The 22,578-nt window shown below is 41.6% G+C and overlaps 2 protein-coding genes and 1 pseudogene across 7 annotated transcripts in view; all 3 read left to right on the top strand.

Annotated features, from left to right (window-relative positions):
- The first annotated feature begins 2,889 nt into the window (after positions 1-2,889).
- LOC122540946 (UDP-glucuronosyltransferase 2C1-like) lies at positions 2,890-7,298 on the top strand. The gene is made up of 2 exons (XM_043677286.1): positions 2,890-2,972; positions 4,422-7,298. Exon 2 carries the CDS (start codon positions 4,444-4,446, stop codon positions 6,052-6,054), a length of 1,611 nt encoding a protein of 536 aa, XP_043533221.1. The 5' UTR covers positions 2,890-2,972; positions 4,422-4,443; the 3' UTR covers positions 6,055-7,298.
- The window catches only part of LOC122540945 (UDP-glucuronosyltransferase 2A1-like), a 38,352-nt gene continuing 18,686 nt past the window's right edge, over positions 2,913-22,578 (top strand). For 3 of the 6 annotated variants that reach the window (XM_043677280.1, XM_043677284.1, XM_043677285.1), the window contains exon 1: positions 10,172-10,223. The gene's annotated coding sequence lies outside the window, so the exon portion shown is untranslated. Of the gene's footprint in view, positions 2,973-10,169; positions 10,224-22,578 lie in introns of those variants that run through there. The other 3 variants (XM_043677282.1, XM_043677281.1, XM_043677283.1) reach the window with 3 other exon arrangements.
- On the top strand, positions 15,208-22,202 carry LOC122540842 (annotated as a pseudogene).

A 22,578-nucleotide genomic window follows, 5' to 3' on the forward strand; every position in this document is an offset into this window, starting at 1 on the left:
GAAATCCCCCACCGCAACTTCAACCACCTGGCCTGGCTCGTTCCCCAGTACTAGGTCCAATATGGCCCCTTCCCTCATTGGACTATTGACATACTGCTCTAGAAAACTCTCCTGGACGCTTCTTACAAATTCAACCCCATTCAGACCTCAGACGTTAAGTGTATCCCAGTCAATGTTGGGAAAATTAAAATCTCCCATCACCACTACCCTATTGCCTCTACATCTTTCAATAATCTATTTACCTACTTGTTCTTCTATCTCACGCTCACTGTTGGGAAGCCTGTAATACAGCCCCAACAATGTAACTGAACCCTTCTTATTTCTCAGCTCTACCCATAATGCCTCACTGTTCAATCCCGCCATAGTATGCTCCTTTAGCACAGCCGTGATATCATCCTTGACCAATGCAACTCCACCTCTCCTTTTACTTCCCTCCCTGTCCTGTCTGAAGCGTCTATATCCTGAAACACTTAATTGCCAATCATCATGCCCTTCCTTCAACCAAGTCTCTGTGATTACAATAACGTCATACTCCCAGGCACCAATCCAAGCTCTAAGTTCACCTGCCTTACACACTATACTCCTTGCATTAAAGTAGATGTATTTCAGGCCACCAGTTTTTTTTGCACTCCTCTGCTCTCTGCCTACTCTTCCCTTTAGTAATGCTATCTTCATAATTCTTACAGTCTCCAGTCTCCACCTTGCTGCCTACTCGTTTTCTCCTCTGGTTTCCAGCCCCCTGCCACATTAGTTTAAAACCACCCCAACAGCAGTAGCAAAAACTCCCCCAAGGACATTGGTTCCGGTCTGGTTCAGATGTAGACTGTCCTTTTTGTAATCGTCCCACCTTCCCTAGAACCTGTCCCAATGTCCAACAAATCTGAACCCCCTCCCTCCTACACCATCCTACACCAATAGGCAGGGAAGAAATTGTGCTTGGGAGACAGGGCAGAATGGACACATGAATGGGGACAACACAAGGATATGTTCAGATATTGCTTTGCATTTGATGGCTCAATGGCAGTGTAGCGCCCAATAGAAATGATTGAGAATCTTACTGTCATGGGAAGGTGAGATTACATGTGCAATAAAAAGCAGTGAGCTAATTAGCTCAGTGGTTAGCACTGCTGCCACACTGCCTGGGACCTGGCTCCGATTCCAGCCGTGGGTGACTGTGTAGAGTTTGCACATTCTCCCGTGTCTGCGTGGGTTTCCTCCGGGTGCTCCAGTTTCTTCCCACAATCCAAATATGTCCAAGTTAGGTGAATTGGCTGCGCTAAGTTGTCCACAGTGTTCAGAGATGTATAGGTTGGGTGCATTAGTCAGGGGTATGTATGGATCTTGAAGGATTTTTAGTAGGTTTAAGCTCCAATGGGAGCATTGCACAGGAACAATAGTGAAAGAGGTGGGTGGGGCATGGTTGCTTCTTAGAAAGAGATGACAATGAGTACCTTGTTGGTTCTTCAGGAAATGCTAAGACATCCACAGAAGAAAGCTATTGTCTCATCTCAGACTGTTTTAAGCTTGGAGTGATGGCATGATATTGGAAAGACTAAGGTATAACTGGTTGGGCTATGGATTTGCAAGGAAAACAGTACCGTAGGAGGAAGAAATGAGAAGAGACAGGATGAAAGGAGAGACATGTCTAGGAAAGATAAAGAACAGTGAATAAGAAAAGGTTAATTAGAGATTACAGGCTCAAGTCTGAAATATCAGTAGTGAATGCACACAGGAAAACTCAAGTTACATAAATTTGGTTAAGAAGGAGAAAAGGTACACCCATTTAGGACTGAGATTAGGGAGAAATTTCTTAATCCAGAGAGTGGTGAGCCTGTGGAATACTCAACCACATAAAGCAGTCTGGATGCAGCAAGCCGGGCTCAAGGGAGAAATGGGAAGATGCTGTTGAGTCAGATGATCAGCCATAGTCCTAATGAGTGATGGAGCAGACTCAAATGTCTGAATGGATTGCTTCTGCCCTATTTTCTATGTTTCTATGACACAAAGCAACATTAGAATGGATGTGACCTGATAATAAAGGAAATAGACAGCAGAGAATTGGAGGGATTCCAATGCTAATTAAAAAATGGAACATATTGTTAACATTCAGCAAGTCTGACATTTTCTGTACAGGCAGTAACAAAGTTGATGTTTTAGATTAGATTACTTACAGTGTGGAAACAGGCCCTTCGGCCCAACACCGACCCACCGAAGCGTAACCCACCCATTCCCCTACATTTACCTAACACTACGAGCAATTTAGCATGGCCAATTCACCTGATCTGCACATCTTTGGACTGTGGGAGGAAACCCACACAGACATGGGGAGAATGTGCAAACTCCACACAGTCAGTCGCCTGAGTCGGGAATTGAACCCGGGTCTCTGGTACTGTGAGGCAGCAGTGCTAACCATTGTGCCACCATGCTGCCCACAAAACTCCCCCAATGTCCTTGGGGGAGTTTTGGTCAATGAATTTTTATGAGAATGTTATGGAGTGCAGCATACTGTTCTAAATGGCTTATTATGATGCTATTGTCAGTTGGAAAGTTCTTAAAAACCAGTTTCCACCAGCAAGTTAATGTGCCCTCCCCATCTCTTCCACAAAATATGCTAAATCACCTTTTCTCCTCTCATATTTATGCTGTGGCAATAAATTATCTGTAAAAAGTTTGACTACACACTAAATTACAGCAGTACTTCCTATGAAAGTAGAACAATTCAAAACTTGAGACACAAGCAGTTAATTCTCAAGGCAAATTAACAATAAGCCATCCACCACCAAAACAGGTTGGTGTGCATACCAGGCAAATGATCATGCATGGTCAACCACATAAGGATTAATATTGCACAATCACAAATTTAAGGATATATATATACCGGCTGTTTAACGTGACTGGAGTCTTTGCTTTATTTGCAGTCTCAGGTTCCTGGAGTAGAAGACTTGCGGCTTTGTTTGATTTCTGCCTTATCAGTAAGTAGAAGTTTGTAATGTCATGATAAAATGTTTGATAATCCAGGTAAAATCATCATAGTCTTACCAGAGTGAAGAGCTGTTCTCCCATTAGAGAGAGCTGACTGGTGTTGGTTTAATCTGAGGTGCAGTACATCTCAGGCAAAGGGAAAGGTTGAGTAGGAGAGTCCCTCATGGTAACCCCAGCCTTAAGTCTACAAGATTAAAAAGTCTTTCAAACATGTAGAATAGACCCCCTTTGGTAAGACAAGTTGTTTTGTATTTAACTTATGTTCAACAATATTGCAGGCAGCCTAAATAGTTATACTATGTTCATACTGAGAGAATACAATAGAATGATTGAGAATCTCATGGAACTTGTTGTTCCTGTGGTTGGAACCTGCTGCTTCTTGCTCACCAGCTGAAAATCCAACACTTTCTGATTCTGTTTCCAAATGTTTATTTCACACAAGAAGCTATTTAGCCTGCAGCTCAGATATCTTTAATATATTGGCAAGTCCAAACACAATTGAGACAAATGTCCTGGAGTAAGTATAATATGCATTTATAGGAAGAGTGAAAATTCAGAATATTTTTTAAAGGTCATGAAAGTTTGCATTCATAAGAACTAAGGTGTTCTTTCTCACAATTTATAGAAACTTAATCTGCAAACAGAACAAGCAATTATGAAGGCAAATTGAATGATTGCCTTTATTGCAAGGGGGTTGCTTATAAAAGGAGGGATGTCATATTGCAAGCACAGATGAAGCGGGTGAGGTTACACCTTGAATAATGTGTACAGTTTTGGTTGCCTTACCTAAAGGTAGAAAGATGTTTTTAATCAATCTATTAAATATGTCATGACACAACTCCAAAGAAGCAGGACATGAACCTGGTAATTCTGGCTCAGCGATAGGGATACTGTGCAAGACTATTAGACACCCTTCCTAAGGGTGGATGGACTGACTTTGGAGGGAACGCAAAGAATATTCACTAAATTAATCCAGCGAATACGAGGCTGGGTTGATTAGAATTAGGTTACATTCAGTGGAACTTAGAAAATTGAGGTAATCAGTTTGTATTGTACAAAATTCTTCGGGAACTTGACAGCTGCAAGGACTATTCCTTTGGAGAGAGAGTCTAGATCTTGGTTCATGGTATCCGGAGTAGAGGGTATCCATTTCGGACTGAAATATGGCAAAATATCTTCATTTCAGGGCTGTAACTCTTTGGAAATCTCATCTCAGCAAGCTGCAAATACATGCTACAAAATCATTGAGTCCATTCAAATTGGAAGTAAGGGAAATGAGATTAAGACTGGAGATTGGTATTGATACAGAAGTTCAACCATGGTCTTATTGAATAGTTGAAGTAAATTCAAGGCCCCTATACTTTATTACTGATGCTTATTTATTTGTCTCCAGATATTCCAATTCATGTTATCAATATTTCTATTCAATTCTCCAATAGGATCTGACTGTTTCATCCGAATATGAAGTGTCCTAAGTGGAAGAGTAGATTTGGAGTTGCGTCTGTTCTTAGTATCATAATCATCATGTCTTGTCCAGTAACCCAGGCAGCTAATATATTGGTTGTGCCTGCTGATGCAAGTCATTGGATCAATATGAAAATTCTGATGGAAGAACTGAAAAATCATGGGCACAACCTCACTGTGCTTTATTTCTCAACATCTTGGTTTATCAATGCGAGGCCTGATTTATATCAATCCATTGTCTTGCAACTTCAGCAAAACCATAAAGCTACAAGTGAAGATATTTTACAAACCTTTGTACAAAGGTCGTTAGATGTTTTGCAGAATAGTTCAACGCCATGGAGTTTTCTCAAGTCTCGGTACAAACTAATGTCTTTTTTACACAGCTGTCATAGTTATTTTCAACAGCTTAGCAGCACAACATTTGAAAACAAAAGTTTGTTAGAACAGTTTGAAAATGAACACTTTAATTTAGTACTTGCAGATCCTGTTTTTCCCTTAGGTTCAATGCTTGCTTATTATTTAAAACTCCCTTTGGTGCATAATGCACGTTGGCTCATCAGTGGAGAAGCTCATTTTCTCTTCGCCCCTTCTCCATTATCTTATATCCCAGTGCCAGATTCACGATTGACGGACAAAATGAATTTTTTCCAAAGAACAAAAAATGTCATCTTAAGTCTTTTTCATCTATCTGTAACAAAATTCCTGACTCACCCCACATATAATGATCTCTGCCATCACTACCTAGGCCCAGACATAGACATTGACACTGTTCTCCTAAGGGCAGATGTGTGGCTAATGAGAGTAGATTTTATATTTGATTTCCCGAGACCCACCATGCCAAATATTATTTATATTGGAGGATTCCAGTGTAAACCATCTAAATCTCTAGAGGCAGAGCTTGAAGAGTTTGTCCAGTCCTCAGGGGAACATGGGATTATTGTCATGTCTTTGGGGTCCATGGTCAGTTCTTTATCAATGCATATTACAATGCAAATAGCAGAAGCCCTTGCTCAAGTACCTCAGAAGGTTATCTGGAAACACAATGGAGAGACCCCTCCCAACATAGGAAATAATACACTACTGGCAAAATGGATCCCTCAGAATGATCTACTAGGGCACCCAAAGACACGAGCCTTCATTGCTCATGGTGGCACCAATGGGCTTTATGAAGCCATCTATCATGGGGTGCCAGTAGTTGGCATACCTCTATTTTATGACCAGTTTGATAATTTACTCAGACTTGAAATTCGAGGTGCAGCAAGGGTGATTGATATTTCCACCATGCAGTCAACAGATCTATTGCAGGCACTTAATGATATTATACATAACACATCTTATTGGGAGAACATGCAGAAACTCTCAGCTCTCCACAGAGGCCAGCCAGAGACTCCAATGGAGAGAGCTATTTTCTGGATTGAGTACGTAGCCCGACACAAAGGGGCGCCACATTTGCGCCCAGAGTCTTATAGACTCCCTTGGTATGTTTACTATTGTGTAGATGTGGTGATCTTCCTATTGTTACTGTTCCTCATGCTTCCAACATTGGCAGTTGTACTGATAAAGAAATTGTGTAACATTGCTTGGCAAGAGAAACAAAAAATTCTGTGATTATGCTTTTGAAGTGAGAGAGGAGGACTTAGACAGTTCACCCAACAGCATACTGCATACACTGTCTGATATGATTTGTCAATCTTTGAAATTATATATGAGCATCACAATGGCATTGATGTACATACTCTACATGATTCATTTGTGTGTTGGGCAGAATGTGTTTCTAGCTGGATTTGTTGCGAACACCACTCATGTTGTTCCTGCATAGTCTTATACCTATGCTAATGGAATGATGATGATTCACTCAGAGGTATTCATTAACTTTGTGTGTTAGATTATTTAAAATAATGAAACCCTTTATAAGTTATGAAGCAGGCATTTCAGAAACCAATTGATTTCTGACTGTATAGTTTGCTGACAAATGGCAGGCAGAGACACAACATTATATGCACACAGCAACTGGAGTTCTTAAGGACAAACTTGCTTAATGGCAAGATTTGCATACAGTATACAGTAGCAGCTTCAAATATCTAGTTTCACATATTGCTCAAAGTATTGAGATGCTTTACTCTTCCAGGGTAACGAGTGATGCATGATCACAAGTGGCAGCCTTCGGCCTGGTTCACAGATTTGTGTGACACACATTGAGTCATGATCATATAATATTAAGTGTTCCTTCCCCTTACATTGTATCTCTTGCAAAAGTCTGGATAAGTGCAAGATGAAAATGTATTTTCTTTAACAAAACACAAATGAATTTGTCAAAGAAGAGCTGAAATTCAGCTGACACCTGAGAACAGTTCATTACTGTATAAAGTTCCAATCCGATCTATTCTAAATGTGGTGATTGGAACCTCGTTTATGGTGTATGCAGATAATTACATCAGGCTCCGAAAAAGAATCAAATCAAAATCGAAGCGTTAACTCAGTTTCTATCTTCATAAATGCAGCCAGACCTGCTGAATTTCTCTTGCACTTTGTGTTTTCGATTTAAAATTTCCAGCAGTTGCAGTATTTTGCTTCTACATCCGGGTTCTGGCTGATTGTAATGCAGGGGCATTCCAGAAAGTTATGATAAACATTTGATAACTGAGCTATGAAAGCAAGATAATCTACTCTCTGCATCTGTTTTCCATCAGTGCCTGATGAAATGAAGGAGTCTGTTTGTTGAATGAGATAACCGTGTACTCGCACTGACTGAATGAGTTTTACAATGGGCAAAAGAGAGGACTGTAGATGCTGGAAATCAGAGACTGGATTAGAGTGATGCTGGAAAAGCACAGCAGGTCAGGCAGCATCTGAGGAGCAGGAAAATCGACATTTTGGGCAAAAGCCCTTCATCAGGAAATTGATGAAGGTCTTTTGCCTGAAACGTCAATTTCTGCCTGACCTGCTGCCTGACCTGCTGTGCTTTTCCAACACCACTCTAATCTATGTGTGTTACAGTCACAGGCCTAAACAAAGAAATGTTAATGTAAGACTTATCTGACATCCCATATGGTTTTGGTAAATGGAAGTTGAGAAGATGAAATGGGATGGACACCTACCAGAGCAACATGTGCCGTAGTGAGCTCTTTTTATACTCAGAGCCTTGCAATGGTACTTGGAGGTAATAACTTGTGGTTTAGAGATAAACATGTTAGCAACTGCACCACAGCAAATCCTGCATGATGTATTTTCACTGTTGTTCCTGAATAGTCAGGCATGCCAGGCTTAAATGGAGGATCATGTTTTTTGCAAAAGAACAATGTACTCGTACAATCTGATTTTGAAATGCTGTAATAATATAATCATGTGTATTAATAAAAGAATGCTTCTGTTTGATTTGTTTCTTCTCTTTGATAATTTTGACAACTGGGAGTTAACTCTTTCAGACTGACTTCTAAAAGGATCTTGATCATTTTGTTTTTACCAGTGACTGTAAGATTGTTCAATTAAGCCAAATGTTGCCATCTGATGCTTCTACAATGTTGTCTTGTAATTCGCCAAATGCATTCCCCCTTGTTCCCTCGTTGAAAATATTCCATGGTTTATGTTTGTGTTAAAATGTTTATCATTTTGTGAGCCTATAGGTCAGCATCATTTAAGTCAATTATAGATTCTCCTTCAATGCAGCTACCGTGCTGGAAAAAAGGAACAATATTAGGGTTTTAACCACTTGACCTTGATCTGCCATTCAGCTGGATCCTACTGGTGTGTATCCTAACTCCACCTACCTGTTTTTGTTCCATAATCTTCAGTACCTTCTACCGAAGGAAAGTTCTATTAATAACAGTTCTGAAACTTTCAATCTGTCCTGTTGTAGCAGTTCTTTGGCAATGAGAGTCCCTGACTTCACATCCTTTCATGTAAAACAACTTCCTGATGTTCTCCCAAAGGGCATAACACGAGCTGAGTATTGTTGCAACTGCACTCATTAAAGCAAGTGGGGAGTATTCACACTTGTCGACTCCTGACTTGTGCTTAATGGAGAGATGAGAGATGAGAGATTGGCTTTGCAACAAAAGCTATATTGATCACAGGAACCTGAGTGGGCATGGTTTTCAAGCTGGGGGACACTTGAGGTAGAACCAACATCTGGTCTGAACAGGACTACAAACATCAAATATGGTAGGGAGAGTATCACATTCACAGAATATATTAGTACTGACACTTTTTGTGACCGTGTGTCTGGATTGAGCCTGAATATAAGCATACAGAACAGTTGAGCTGAAGACCATCTGGGATTCTAAGTCTGATCTTGGCTTGAGTTCCTCTTCAATCCCAAACAAAAGATTTCAGTAAAATCAGTTTTTAACAATTTATCTGAGTAGGACCATCAGCTACAGGACCAGCTGCACCTTCATTGTCACGACTCTTCAAAGGGATTCAACTTCACTTTCATTGGCACCTGAAACCATCCTGATAATCATTTAAAACTGAAAATTTAATTCTGGATCAGTGGTGCTGGAAGAGCACAGCAATTCAGGCAGCATTAATGCCAACATGGCGATAGATAAGCACTATCGTTATTCTAGTACCTGACTTTTGCCATAAAACCTCACATTCATTGCAATACAATACAATGATAACTGTAATCCGGAACCCAGTTCAACCACTTCTCCATTGCATTTCCTGTCCCTGTCTCAAGGTCACCCAAAGCGTTTCAGTTCGGTGCTTTTAGTGTCTCCATGGGAAACAAAGTATTTCAGAAAGAATACAACACAAATGAGGAAATGGAAAGCATGCATCTACAGACGTGGATTCAAAAAGAAAAAATTTGTACATTTGGCAAAGACCAATGTACGAGAGATCACTTAGCTTAACATGATTTGTTTCCTAATGCCCCTTCTGTGGATTATTGTTAATTCTAACAATACTTCTGGTACAAAGATACAATACAGCATGGTTATTAATTTAAGTGGCTTATCACCATCATTAAACCATTGCTAAACTAATTGGAAAATTGTCATTCTCTTACCAAATACAACTAATGAATGTGCTCACCCATGAACATACTATTTTCAAAATTAATAATCTTGGTCATTCCTATCATAACGCCACCAATCGCTTTTCGTATTAACAGAGCTATAGGAACAGAGAAGTCTATGGTGCAGAATAAGGCCCTTCGGTCCATCGCATTCATACTAGTCAAAAGCAACGTCCTCACATTTCTGTTGTAATGTCCCTTGTAGAGTATATCTGCAATAATATATTTTGGTAATTTCCATGGAATTAGAACCACTCAGGAATCCAAAATCCATTGGTTAATTCAAAAGGTACTGATGCCTCAGATGAAAGACCCATTTCAAGTTTGAGATTAGATTACTTACAGTGTGGAAACAGGCCCTTCGGCCTAACAAGTCCACACCGGCCCTCCGAAGAGCAACCTGCCCAGACCCATTCCCCTACACCTAACACTATGGGAAATTTAGCATAACCTATTCACCTAACCTGCACATTTTTGGACTGTGGGAGGAAATCGGAGCACCCGGAGAAAACCCACACAGACAGTTGCCTGAGGTGGGAATTGAACCTGAGTCTCTGGTGCTGTGAGGCAGCAGTGCTAACCACTGTGCTAATGTGAATAGCAGATCACATGAGGATTAGTATCAAACAATCAGAGGTTCAATTAGACTTTGAACTGACCAATTGCATTAACATAAACAAATATTGATTTGTCCTCAGTTGAAAGCTCAGCTACAAGAAATACGACAATTATAATGCACTTAATTTGTTCTTCATCAGTAAGTAAAAGAACATAATTTCTTGATGAAATGATTTCATAAATCAAAAGCTAATTTTTTAAAATTTGTGCTAATTTGTTAGCCTGAGGTTTGAAATGCAGCAATTTAGTTTCTGTACACCAACATTGCATGAGCCTGAAATATAATCTTCCAAAGTTTACTCAGTTCAGAAACTGTTCCATGAAATTGGAAAAGCTGCCGATATCAATCCACACTGAAGGGGAAGGGTGAGCAGTCAGAAATCGTGGTACATATTGACACCAATGATATAGCCAGGAAAGGGACTGAGGAGCTTAAAAGTGACTACAGAGAGCTAGGTTGGAAGCTGAAGAGCAGGGCAAGTAGAGACCGTTCTCAGGTTTGCTACCGGTGCCATGAGATAGTGAGGTGAGGAACAGGCATCGAGCGCAACTGGTGCAAGGAGGGAGGGCTTCAGATATTTAGACCATTAGGATGCCTTCTGGGAAAGGGGGGACCTGTACATGAAGGACAGGTTGCATCTGAATTGGAGGGGCACAAAAGTCCTGGGTGGGAGATTTGCTCCTGTGGTTCGGGAGGGTTTACACTAGTTTAGGAGGGGAGTGGGGACCAGAGCTACGTATCTGAGAGGGGGTAGTTAGATATGGGGCAGTGACAGATGTAGTGAATCTATCAGTAAGGTTATTCGTGTGATGGAACAAAGAGATCAGTTAAAGTGTGTCTGCTTTAATGCAAGGAGTGTCAGAAATAAGAGTGATGACCTTAGAGCATGGATTGGCTCGTGGGACTGTGATGTTGTTGCCATAACAGAGACGTGGGTTTCACAGGGGCGGGAATGGTTGCTAGATGTTCCAGGATTTAGAATGTTTAAAAAGAACAGGGAGGGTGGAGAAAGAGGAGGGGGTGTAGCATTGCTAATCAGAGAGTGCATCACGAAGAAAAGGGACCTTATTGTGAATGAAAACTTTGAGGAGTTGGGAAACAGGCTTGAACAGATCAAGATTGATGAATCTGATGTGTTGGAAATTTTGGCAAACATTAAGATTGATAAGTCCCCAGGGCCAGACCAGATTTATCCTAGGTTGCTTTGGGAAGCGGGAAAGGAGGTTGCTAAGCCGCAGGCAAAGATCCTTGTTTCCTCACCCTCCATGGGAGTTGTATCAGAGGATTGGAGGGAAGCGAATGTTCTTCCTCTTTTTAAAAAGGGGAATAGGGAAATCACTGGCAATTACAGACCAGTCAGTCTTACATCTGTGGTCAACAATGTTTTGGAAAGAATTCTGAGGGATAGGATTTATGACTAATGGAAAAGCATAGCGTGATTAAAGGCAGTCAGTGTGGCTTTGTGAGGGGCAGGTCATGCCTCACAAATCTTAGTGAGTTCTTTGAGGTGGTGATGAGACAGGTCGACAAAGGTTGAAGAGTGGATGTGGTGTATATGGACTTCAACAAAGCATTTGATAAGGTTCCCCATGGTAGGCTCATGCATAAATTCAGGAGATGTGGGATACAGGCAGGTTTGGTTGTCTGGATTCAGAATTGGTTGGCTGACAGAAGGCAGAGAGTGGTTGTAGATGGAAAGTATTCTGCCTGGAGGTCAGTGGTGAGTGGTGTCCCACAGGGCTCTGTTCTTGGGCCTCTGCTCTTTGTAGTTTTTATAAATGACTTGGATGAGGAGGTTGAGGGGTGTGTTAGTAAATTTGCCAATGACACGAAGGTTGGAGGTGCAGTTGATAGTATTGAGGACTATTGCAGGCTGCAGCATGACATGGACAGGATGCAGAGCTGGGCTGAGAAATGGCAGATGGAGTTCAACCTGGAAAAATGTGAAGTGATGTATTTTGGAAAGTCGAACATGAATGCTGAACATAGGGTTAATGACAGGATTCTTGGCAGAGTGGAGGAGCAGAGGGACCTTGGTGTTCAAGTGCATTGATCGCTTAAAATTGCTACCAGAGTGGATAGGGTTGTTACAAAAGCATATGGTGTTTTGGTTTTCATTAACAGGGGGATCAAGTTTAAGAGCTGCGAGATTTTGCTGCAGCTCTACAAGTCCCTGGTGAGACCACACTTGGAATATTGTGTCCAGGTCTGATCGCCCTATTATAGGAAAGATATGGAGGTTTTGGAGAAGGTGCAAAGAAGGTTTACCAGAATACTACCTGGACTGAAGGGCTTATCTTACGAAGAAAGGTTGACTAAGCTCAGACTTTTCTCTTTGGAGAGAAGGAGGAAGAGAGGTGACCTGATTGAGGTATACAAGGTAATGAGAGGCGTGGATAGAGTCAATAGCCAGAGACTTTTCCCCAGGGCAAGATTGACTGGCACGAGGCGTCATAGTTTTAAGATTTTAAGAGGAAGATATAGAGGAGACATCATAGGTAGGTTCTTTACGCAGAGAGTTATGAATGCATTGCCAGCAGTGGTGGTGGAAGCAGAGTCATGAGGGACATTAAGAAATTGTTGGATATGCACATGGACAGCAGTGAATTAAGGGGTGTGTACATTAGGTTATTTTATTTTAGATTAGGAATAATCCTCAGCACAACATCTTGGGCCAAATGGCCTGTGCTGTGCTGTACTTTTCTATGTTCTATGTTCTATATGGTAAGGTAGTCACAGACCCAGAAGCCCATGGAGCTGCTCTCTCATTAGTGAGAGATGACTGGTAGTGGTTTAACATGAGGATCACTATGCCTTAGGTAAGGGGAGGGGTTGAGAAGGTGGGACCTACCCCACAATGTGTCTTAACTCTTATATCTAGCAAAGAATCTACAAATTGATTCTTAGTGGTAATATCCGATAATATTTATTTATTTAACGCAATAAGCATTGTAATAACAAAACACACTACAAACTAACAATTTACAGGATAAATCTAACCAACTATCGTGTGCTTTATCTTTCCTCTGGGTGATCATACACCACCACATTAGATCTTGGCTTTGATCCACACTGCGATGATTGTCTGGTTGTTTTCTTCTGCTGGTCCTGGGGTGTCTTCTCTTCTCAGTGGTTGGTCGCGAGTTACCCATCCTGAGGGTGGTGTTGAGACGGTTCTTATCCTTAGAAATCTTCACGCCCTTTTAGGAGTGTCTTCAAAGTCCACCAATAGGTCAATCAGGGCTCAATCACCTCGATCGATCGGACCCAACCAGGTGTTGACATGTCTGGTGAACATCTTGATGGTTTCAGTTATCCTGGGGATGGCATTGAGGTTGATCTATTCAATTCCAATTCAAGTATATATTGTATTGTCTGTAGCTGCTGAGTCAGTTGCATACTGTCTGTCTGTAGCTGCAGCCTGTCTGAATTCTGCAGCATATTTATTCCAGAATCTTTCAGCACAGTTACTTTTGGCCAAGGCTTGTCTCAATTTCCCAGCAAGCCTCATTTATTGTCCATTTTCATAAATCCACCATTTTAAGCGGCCTCTCCAACCACAAAGTTAACCTCAATTGAAATGGGATTGGACCTGTGCTTTTGGTCTCTATTTCAAAGTGGCCATCCAGCCAACTGAGCTCAAAGCAGCAAGTCAAGCAGACTTGGGAGACTTTAGGCATGAAAATGTTACGAACAGCTACAAAAGTTAATCAAAAAGGGTCATGCAATGATTTGGCCTTCATTTTGAGAAGTCTAAAATGCAAGAGAGCAAACGTCAGGCTTCAGCTGAAAGCTAAATAATTGAAGTTTTCAAGAAATTCAACATTTCTCCTAAACAACTGCTGATGTCTGCAATGGAAACAGAAAATGCTGGATATACACAGCAAGTGAACAGAGAGAAATAGCATTAACAATTCAAGTCAATGATGGGTCATCACCCATGCTGGAATCCTGGCTGATTCAGTAGCTCAGTTGATTTTCTTAAATGATAAGGACAGCACTCACACCAAGGCATCTTGTGCCATTGTGATAGTGTTCCAACCTCTGCACCAATAATGTTCTTGGTTCAAGGTCTTGGGTTGGCACAGTGGCTCAGTGATTAGCACTGTTGCTTCACAGCAGCAGGGACCTTAGTTTGATTTCTGCCTCAGGCACTGTCTGTGTGGAGTTTGCACATTCTCCCCGTGTCTGTGTGGATTTCCTCCGGATGCTCCGGTTTCCTCCCACAATCCAAAAATGTGCAGGTTAGGTGACTTGGCCAAGCTAAATTGCCCGTGGTGTTAAGTGAAGGGGTAAGTGTAGGGGAATGGGTCTGGGTGGGTTGCGCTTTGGCCGGTTGGTGTGGACTTGTTGGGCCGAAGGGCCTGTTTCCACACTGTAAGTAAGTAGTCTAAAGTAATCTAAAAAGACAAGTAGTAGTTAATAGGGAATTCTATAATTCGGGATCGTTTGTAAGCAGGATTGAGAATCCTGTATGGTATGTTGTCTGACAAGTCCTAGGATGCCAGACATCTCTGACTGGCTTGAAAGGATATTGAAGAGAGAGGGAGAGCATCTAGTTGCTGTGGTCCATGTTGGGAAAAACAACGTAGGCAAGACTAGGAAAGAGGACCTGTTTCGGGGTTATCAGGAATTAAGAATCAATTTAAAGAACAGATCGTCAAAGGTTATAATCTCCGGATTACTACCTGAGTCATGTGCTAATTGGCATAGGGATGTGAGAATAAGGGAAGTAAACGTTTGGCTAAAAGGGTGGTGCTGCAAAGAGGGGTTCCTTTTCATGGGGCACTGGTGTCAGTATTGGAACAGGAGGAATCCATGCTGCTGGGACAGTCTCCACCTGATCTGAGTTGGGAGCAGTGTTTTAGCGAAAAGAGTAAATAGGGTGTTCAACAGGACTTTAAACGAGGAAGGGAGGAGGGAGGGAATGGTAAAACTCCACGAAGTGTAATGATCAATAGAAAGTAAGGCAGCATGTTTACATCTGTGGGGGTGGATTCAACTGCATGGAAAAATATCAAAAAAATGAAAACAAAGGAGAACTCAGGAGAAGTTATTAAAGTCTCCAGTACACAAAATAGGACAGAATCAAACTTCAAACACACTGGATAAACGAGTAACAATGAGAAGAGGGACGGTCAATATGGGACTGAAGGTGTTGAATCTGAATGCGCACAGTGCAGGAAATAAGGTAAATGTGGCGCAGATCATAATTGGTGGGTATGATGTGATGGGCATCACGGAGACATAGCTGCAAGTGGATCAGGACTGGGAGCTAAATATCCAAGTATATGCATTCTATCGAAAAGACAGGCAGGTGGGCAGAACAGTTAAGGTTGCCTTGTTAGTAAAAAAGTGAAATTAAATCAATAGCAATCAACAAAGTAGGGGCAGATGATGTAGAATCTTTGTGGGTAGAGTTGAGGGACTGCAAAGGTGAAAATAACTATAAAGGGAATTATGCACATGCCTCCAAACAGTAGTTAGGATTTGAGACATAAGATACACCAAGAGATAGAAAAGGCATGTAAGAAAGGTAAGATTATAGTGATCGTGGGGGATTTCAATATGCAGGTGGACTGGGAAAATCAGATTAGCAATAGATCACAAGAAAAGGAATTTGTGGAATGTCTATGAGACGGCTCTTTGGAGCAGCTTGTGGTAGAACCCACTAGGGAGCAGGCAATACTGGATTTAGTGTTGTGCAATGAGGCGGACTTAATAAGGGAGCTTAAAGTGAAGGAACGCTTAGGAGGCAGTGACTATAATATGATAGAATTGACTCTGCAGTTTGAGAAGGATAAAGTGGAATCAAATGTAATGGTATCATGGTTGAATAAAGGCAACTACAGAGGCATGGGGGAAGAGCTGACCAGAATTGACTGGGAGAGGGGCCTGGCAGGAAAGACAGTGAAACATCAATGGCAGGAGTTTCTGGGAGTAATTCAGGGGACACAGCAGAGATTCATCCTGAGGAAAATGAAGCATACTAAAGGGAAGATGAGGCAACCATGGCTGACCAGGGAAGTCAGGGATAGAATAACAGAAAAAGAGAAAGCATATAATGTGGCGAAGGGCATTTGAAGGCCAGAGGATCAGGATGCTTATAAAGACCAGCAGAGAACAATGAAGAAAATATGAGTGTAAGCTAGCTGGTAATATTAGAACAGATTGCAAGAGTTTCTTTAGAGATATAAAGGGCAGAAAAGAGGCAAAAGTAGACACTAGATGGCTGGAAACTGATGCTGGAGAAGTAGTAATGGAGAACAAAGAAATAGCAGGGGAACTGAATAAGTACTTTGTGTCAGTCTTCATGGTGGAAAACACGAGCCACATCCCAAAAGGCGGGGAGGAGGCAGACCATCACCCTGGGGAAGATGCTTGAAAAACTGAAAGGTTTGAGAGTAGATAAATCACCTGGACCAGATAGGCTACACCCTAGAGTTCTGAAGGAGATAGCTGAAGAGATAGTGTAGACTTTAGTGGTGATCTTTCAGGTATCACCGGAGTCAGGGAAGGTCCCAGAGGACTGGAAAATTGCTAATGTGACCCCCCCCCCCCACCTTAGTTAAAAAGGGAGCAAGGCAAAAGATGGGAAATTGTAGGCCAATTAGCCTGACCTCAGTTGTTGATAAAATTTTTGAGTCCATTGTGAAGGATGAGATTTCTGAATACTTGGAAGTGCATGGTAAAATAGGGCAAAGTCAGCATGGTTTCATCAAGGGGAGGTCATACCTCACACATGTTTGAGTAGATAATGAGCAGGTTAGACCAAGGAAAGGTAATGGTTGTTATTTACCTGGATTTCAGAAGGCCTTTGATAAGGTGGTGCACAGGAAGCTGCTGAGTAAGATATGAGGCTGTGGTGTTAGAGGCAAGGTACTAGCATGGATAGAGGATTGGCTGTCTGGCAAAAGACAGAGAATGGGGATAAAAGGGTCCTTCACAGGATGGAAGCTGGTGACTAGCTGATGGATAAATATATGGATGATATGGATGATAATGGAATGCTGCAGCTTAGATGGGCTTCAGATTGGTTTTACAGGTCGGCGTAACATCCAGAGCCAAAGGACCTGTGCTGCATTGTAATGGTCTATGTCCTAGTGCTGTTTCACGTGGGTCAGTGTTGGGACCACAGCTTTTTATTTTATGCATTCATGAGCTGGGTGAAGGAACTTGAGGCATTCTGGCTAACTTTGCAGAAGATACAAAGATAAGTGGAGGGACAGGCAGTATTGAAGAGTGGGAGAGAAAGGATTTACATATGTTAGGAAAGTGGTCAAAGAAGTGGCCGATGAACTTCATGGTGAGAAAGAATGAGGTCAAGCCCTTTGATGGGAAGAATAGAGGCATGGATAATTTTCTAAATTGCTAGAAAATTCAGAAATCTGGAGTCCTAGTCCAAGGTAACTTTGTAGGTTGAGTCAGTAGTTAAGAAGGCAAATACAATGATAGCATTTATTTCGAGAGAACAAGAATATAAAAACGGGGATATACTTTTGAGGCTTTATAAAACTCTGGTCAGACCACATTTAGAATATTGGGAGCAATTTTGGGTCCTTTACTTCAGGAAGGATGTACTAGCCCTGGAGCAAGTCCAGAGGAGGTTCATGAGAATGATCCCAGGAATGTAAGGCCTAACATATGAGGAAGGTTTGTGGACTCTGGGATTATACTTGATGGAGTTTAGAAGGATGAGGAGGGATCTGATTGAAACTTACAGAATACTAAATAGCCTAGACAGAGTGGATATTGGGAAGATGTTTCCATTGGCAGGAGAGACTATGACCAAGGGCACAGCCTTAGAGTAAAGGGAAGGCCCTTTAGAATGGAGATGAGGAGAAACTTCTTTAGTCAGAGAGTGGTGAATCTGTGGAATTCATTGCCACAGAAGGCTATGGAGGCCAGGTATACTAAAGACTGAGAGAGATAGGTTCTTGATTGCCAAGGGGATCGAAGGTTGCAGAAAGAAAGCCGTGGTTGAATGGCAGAGCAGCCTCGATAGGCAAAATGGCCTGATTTCTGCACCTAAATCTTATGGTCTCGATCATTGACAAGAAGAAGATACAGTTACATAAAGTCTTAGGAAAGCAAAAGGTAAATGCAGCAAAATAGTAAGGGTGTTTTGCTAACATTGTGTAGTACTTTGGAGAAATCACTCCTTGAGATTGTCCAAATTAAGGACTGATTTGTTTTAGAATGGAAGCAATAAATGTTTACAAAATAGATTCCTGGGTTAAGAGGGTTGTCTGATGAGTAACAGATTAGCTGAGTAGGCCAAATTTTCAAGGGTTTGGAAGTCTGAAACATTAATCTAAAATGAAATTATAAAATTGACAGAGGCTTTATTCTGAAGATATTGGAATACTATGTTTCATTACTCATATTATAATATGAGGTAATAGAACTAGAACTGGATCTAGAATTAGAACTCAGAATTACACCATTAGAATAAGGAAAAAATTTGCAAGGTTTGTGAAGGTTTGTAGCTCAGGTTGAGGTTTAGGGTGTAGGTTTGCTCGCTGAGCTGTAGGTTTGATATCCAGACGTTTAATTACCTGGCTAGGTAACATCATCAGTGGCGACCTCCAAGTGAAGCGAAGCTGTTGTCTCCTGCTTTCTATTTATATCTTTCTCCTGGATGGGGTTCCTGGGGTTTGTGGTGATGTCATTTCATGTTCGTTTTCTGAGGGGTTGATAGATGGCATCTAGATCTATGTGTTTGTTTATGGCGGTGTGGTTGGAGTGCCAGACCTCTAGGAATTCTCTGGCATGTCTATGCTTAGCCTTTCCCAGGATAGATGTGTTGTCCCAGTTGAAATGCTGTTTTTTTTCATCCGTATGTAGGGCTATGAGGGAGAGGGGGTCGTGTCTTTTTGTGGCTAGCTGGTGTTTATGTATCCTGGTGGCTAACTTTCTTCCTGTCCAGAAATGACAGCCAGACTACTGAGACCCCTCGGAATCCTAGTAGCACACAAACCCACCAACACTCTCAAACAAAAACTAACAAACGTAAAAGACCCAGTACAACCCATGGACAAAACCAACATCATCTATAAAATTCCATGCAAGGACTGCCACAAACACTATGTAGGACAAACAGGAAGAAAGTTAGCCACCAGGATGTATGAACACCAGCTAGCCACAAAAAGACACGATCCCCTCTCCCTCATAGCCCTACACACGGATGGAAAAAACCAGCATTTCAACTGGGACAACACATCTATCCTGGGAAAGGCTAAGAAAAGACATGCCAGAGAATTCCGAGAGGCCTGGCACTCCAACCACAACGCCATAAACAAGCACATAGATCTAGATGCCATCTATCAACCCCTCAGAAAACGAACAGGAAATGACATCACCACAAACCCCAGGAACCCTATCCAGGAGAAAGATATAAATAGAAAGCAGGAGACAACAGCTTCGCTTCACTTGAAGGTCGCCACTGATGATGTTACCTAGCCAGGTAACGAAACGTCTGGATATCAAACCTACAGCTCAGCGAGCAAACCTACACCCTAAAGGAAAAAATTCTTAAGAAGGTTATGAATTTTTACAATTGTCTACCCAGTGAGTTGTGGGTGCTCAATGCATTGAAGAATTATTTGAATAGATTTTTGGAAATTAAGGGGAAGTAAAGTTGAAATTGTTCAGCTACCTCCTTCTTGAAAGAAACAAAAAAAACCGCAGTTGCTAGAGTCCAAAGTAGTCAAGCAGGAGGCTGGATGAACACAGCAAGCCAGGCAGCATCAGGAGGTGGGGAAGTTGAAATTCCGTGTACACCCATTCTTCAGGAAGGGGGGGGGTGGGGTTAGTGGGAGCTGCAGATAAGGAGAGGGGGGGGGGGGGAAGGGTTTTGGGTGGGGAGGGAGCAGAGCAGTGAGCTAGTGATAGGTAAACATAGGAGGTGGGTATGACCTGATTGGTCGATGGGAGGAATGAATCTGGTTGGTAGCTGGAAAGAAGGATTGGTAAGTGGAATGAAAGGGAGGGGGGGCTGGAAAGGGAGTCAGGGAATGGGAATGGAGGTTATTTGAAATTGGAAAACTCAATGTTGACTCCTCCCAGCTGTCGGCTACCCAGGTGGAAGATAAGGTGATGTTCCTTCAATTTGTGGTCTGATTCACTGTGGCAATGGAGGAGATTGAGGATGTACATTTTGGAGGAGTGGGAAGGGGAATTGAAGTAGGCAGTGACTGGGAGGTCAGGCTGGCCCTTACGGGCCCGGCTGAGACGCTCATTAAAATGTGCCCTTGGTTTGCGTTTGGTCTCCCCGATGTAGAGGAGACCTCATCAGGGGCACTGGATGCTGTAAACTAGGTTGGAGGAGAGGAGGATAAACCTCTGTTTCACCTGGAAGGACTCCTTATTATAAGACAGGGAAGGTTCAGAGGGCCAATTGCCCTAGGTTTGCTTGTATGTTTTAAGTCATGTTTTTAAATTTATGCTGTATTGTCAATATTTATCTTCAATTCTCCAAAAGGATCTGGAAATTCCTTGCTCTTGAAATGGATCATTTTGCATGGAAAAGAGGGTTCCATGTTGCATGCTTTCTTAGTTTTTTCATTGCCCTGTCTTATCCAATTACCCAGGGAGCTGATATATTGGTTGTCCCTGTTGATGGAAGTCATTGGGTCAATATGAGAATTCTAATAGAAGAGCTAAAACGTAATGGGCGCAATATCACTGTGCTTTATTCTGCAGGATCATTGTACATCAAAGAGCAGCCTGATCTATATCAATCCATTGCAGTTGAATTGCAAGGATTCGTTGACAGAAATATGAGCAAAGACATTCTGCAAAATTTAGTTCAAAAGACACTAGAAGCCTTAAAGTTTGATTGGACACTATGGGGATCTGTTAAGTTCCAGTATGAAATGATGTCTTTTGTTCATGCCTTTCACTCTTGGGCACTACAGCTAAATTTTACAATTTATGAAGGATTTGTTGAAACAATTTGAAAATGCACATTTTGACTTAATGTTGACTGATCCTGCTTTACCTACAGGTCCAATGCTTGCTTATTATTTAAAACTTCCCTTGGTATATAACGTTCGATGGCTCAGCAATGGAGAAGCTCATTTTCTCTTTGCCCCATCACCACTATCCTATATCCCAACCCCTGGTTCCAGATTGACAGATGAAATGAGTTTACTCCAAAGGACAAAAAATGTCATCTTTAGTCTGTTTCAACTCTCCAATTTTAAATTTCTAACTGAGCCTATGTACAAAGAACTCTGCCATCGCTATCTGGGCCCAGACACAGACATTGAGACTGTTCTCCTAAGGGCAGATGTGTGGCTGATGACAGTAGATTTTATATTTGAATTCCCAAGACCCACCATGCCAAATATTGTTTATATTGGTGGATTCCAGTGTAAACCACCCTCATCTCTACAGGCAGAGTTTGAAGAACTTGTCCAGTCCTCAGGAGAACATGGGATTATTGTCATGTCAATGGGGACTGTTATCAACTCTTTGCCAATGCATATTGCAATGCAAATAGCAGAGGCCTTTGCTCAAGTGCCTCAGAAAGTTATCTGGAAACATAATGGAAAGATCCCTCCCAACATTGGAAATAATACACTATTGGCAAAGTGGATCCCTCAGAATGATCTACTAGGACACTCCAAAACACGAGCCTTCGTTCCTCATGGTGGCACCAATGGAGTTTATGAAGCCATCTATCATGGGGTGCCAATAGTTGGCATACCTCTGCTTTTTGATCAGTTTGATAATTTACTCAGACTTGAAGTCCGAGGTGCAGCAAAAGTGATGAACATTGCAACCATGCAGTCAACAGATCTACTGCAGGCACTTAATGAGGTTATACATAACACATCTTATCGGGAGAACATGCAGAAACCCTCTGCTCTCCACAAAGACCAACCCGAGTCTCCAACGGAGAGAGATATTTTCTGGATTGAGTATGTGGCCCGACACAAAGGAGCAGCACGTTTACGCTCAGAATCTTACCGACTCCCCTGGCACATTTACTATTGTGTAGATGTGATGATCTTCCTGTTGGTTGTGCTACTAATGCTTACAATCCTGACAGTTGTACGGATGAAGAAATTTTGTAACATTGTCTCAAAAAGAAAGCTAAAAACTCAGTAAGAGATATATTTTTGCTCAGAAATATATTTTTATTTTCCAAGTGAAGTAAGTCAAAGCAGCTTTCTTGATAAACAAAGTAATAAATTACAAGCTAATCTTTTTGTTTTAGTTGTGGTGAATAGTCAGTATGAGATCTGCTGTGTAACATTGCATTCACTTTCTTAATAACATCACCACAAGCATCCAAAACGTAAAATTCCAAAGTTCTTTTGGGACCATTTCTTTAGATTGGAAAAACTACAAACGGCACTCCAAATTTTAGAATTGGATTTTATTGTCATTTGTACTCAAGTACAGCAATACAGTGTAAAGTGTACAAAATCACGATTCTCTGGCGCCATCTTAAAATACAAAATTTAAATTTAAAGAAAAGGAG

Source organism: Chiloscyllium plagiosum, chromosome 36 (genome assembly GCF_004010195.1).
Source record: "Chiloscyllium plagiosum isolate BGI_BamShark_2017 chromosome 36, ASM401019v2, whole genome shotgun sequence".
Lineage (NCBI taxonomy): Eukaryota > Metazoa > Chordata > Chondrichthyes > Orectolobiformes > Hemiscylliidae > Chiloscyllium > Chiloscyllium plagiosum.